The sequence below is a fragment of the Mandrillus leucophaeus genome, unplaced genomic scaffold (genome assembly GCF_000951045.1).
Source record: "Mandrillus leucophaeus isolate KB7577 unplaced genomic scaffold, Mleu.le_1.0 Scaffold40, whole genome shotgun sequence".
Taxonomy (NCBI): Eukaryota; Metazoa; Chordata; class Mammalia; order Primates; family Cercopithecidae; genus Mandrillus; species Mandrillus leucophaeus.
The window spans coordinates 86,028-88,078 of NW_012104254.1; the positions used below are offsets into that span (position 1 = coordinate 86,028).

General features: G+C 33.5%; 1 protein-coding gene across 1 annotated transcript in view; it reads left to right on the forward strand.

Annotated features, from left to right (window-relative positions):
• Nucleotides 1–2,051, forward strand: part of LOC105548088 (titin) — a 222,251-nt gene that overhangs the window by 72,402 nt on the left and 147,798 nt on the right. Inside the window, exons 103-104 of the mRNA XM_011991956.1 lie at nt 589–663; nt 1,457–1,531. Of these exons, the coding sequence (XP_011847346.1) occupies nt 589–663; nt 1,457–1,531 (150 nt within the window). The remainder of the gene's footprint in view (nt 1–588; nt 664–1,456; nt 1,532–2,051) is intronic.

A 2,051-nucleotide genomic window follows, 5' to 3' on the forward strand; every position in this document is an offset into this window, starting at 1 on the left:
AGGATAAAATAAAGTAAGTTATTAAAGTAGTCTATCATTGAATGAATAGTATCCAGATTTAACATATTCAATCAGCTCATAGTACAGGACAGAATTAATACATTTGTGCTTTAAAGCTCAATAATATTTTCTACAAAAGGTGCTGACATGGCTACTTAAAATCAGCATAACCTTCCCATCAGGCCATATAGTTATATAATCAAATGAAATAGTAAAGCTGATCTTTTATTGGATATCAACGATTCAGAAATACTTTCCAGACAATAAATTACTAATGAAATTTAAATGGATGAAATGATATTAGTTTGTTGCAAAAGTAATTGTGGTTTTTACCATTAAAAGTAATGTCAAAACCGCAATTATTTTTGCACCACCCTAATAGCATCTGTCCTCTGATAATGACACATGCTGCTGGTTCCTTGCTTTACAACTCCCAATTACATTATAATATTTGGGCTCCCAACTTGCATTACAGACCTGTCTTGAGTGACTATTGCATGTTGGTCTTTCTGGGTGTGGGGACTTCTTGGTTTCTCTCTTTTTTTGTCCTTCAAAATAAATTCTTGTCATGAAATGATGTCTTTAAAGTGCCTGAGATTAAGAAGAAAGTGACAGAGAAGAAAGTGGTCATTCCCAAGAAAGAGGAGGCTCCCCCTGCCAAAGGTATTGCTATTCTGAAGTAAATTAGACCACGCCATTTCCTTCCTTCACCTGTAAAAATCAAAATGTCCTGTTTCTGTATTTGTTAGTACAACTTATATTACTGCTGTGTCTACTTGTCTTTGTGTTTCTGAAATTGAACTTATAAAATAAAATAATATTTTTAAAGTGCCTATGGTACCTAAGAAACCTGAGCCAGAAAAGAAGGTCCCTCCTCCTGGTCTTAAGAAAGCAGTGGCGCCTCCTGCCAAAGGTACATCATCCCGTAACAGGGATGTGTTTGCTGCACCGATGTTGAACGGTGGTTCTATCCACACAGGACGTTCAACATAAATGTGTGCATTGTATGGTCTGTCATTCACATTCGTCATTTGTGACTCTGTTGCACCCAAGTTTGTGTTGTGTCCATTTTTTCACTTGGTATTGGTGTGTTTTACATTGTTTCTCTATGTATGTTGTTTCTACAAAATAAAAATATATCTTTAAAGAGCCAGAAATAACTAAGGAACTAGTCCCTGAAGTACCCATTTCTTCCTACCAAAAGAAAAAAAAGAAAAAGAAAAAAGAAATGGAGACTCCAGTAGTAAAAAGTAGAATTTCTCTTTAATAAACCCTTAATCTTAAACCACAAACTTTTTATTCTTTTCTCATTAACTGATTCTGTGAAATGTCAATGTTTCATCTTGTGTATGTGCCTTTTGATATTTACTCTCTTATGCTGGAAACTGGAAACTTGGTCTTTATTCTTCTTTGGTTCTTGCATTTTAAGTGTCTAAAATAATCAATGTCTCTCAAGTTCCTGAGGTGCCTAAGAAGGTGGAAGAAAAACGAATCATTCTTCCTAAAGAAGAGGAAGTTCTACCAGTTGAAGGTAGATAACTTTCTAAGAAAATAACATTGCAAAGTCATCTTTGTCTTATTATTGTCTAATATTTAAAGTAGGTAAATGTACAATTTACCCCAGGAAATCAACATATTCAGATTCTAAAATAAATTATTATTAACCTAATAAAAATTGAGCAGGCAAATTAATATTATTTGAATCTCCTTCTTGCATGTTCAGCCTGTTTGTCTGTTATTTGTTTTATTTTAATTAGAATTCATGAAGGGAAACTGTATTTGCTGTGGGAAATTTTTCATCAAATGACTTAGTAGGCAATTGTAAAATAAGCTTATCCAAGAGAAATTCCAGTTAAGCCTGAGTAACTGGTGCAGAAAATCTGACTTCTACCCCAAGTGGCTGTTTGACTTCAAACAAGTCTTTCATTAAAAAAAAAATAACAATAATAATTTTAACTAAATTATCTGAAGTCCTTTCCAGTTCACAAATGCTGGGATAGGCCTAACATATTTTGAAGACCCAGTAGAGATTTTTTAAGGACTAGTGAGTT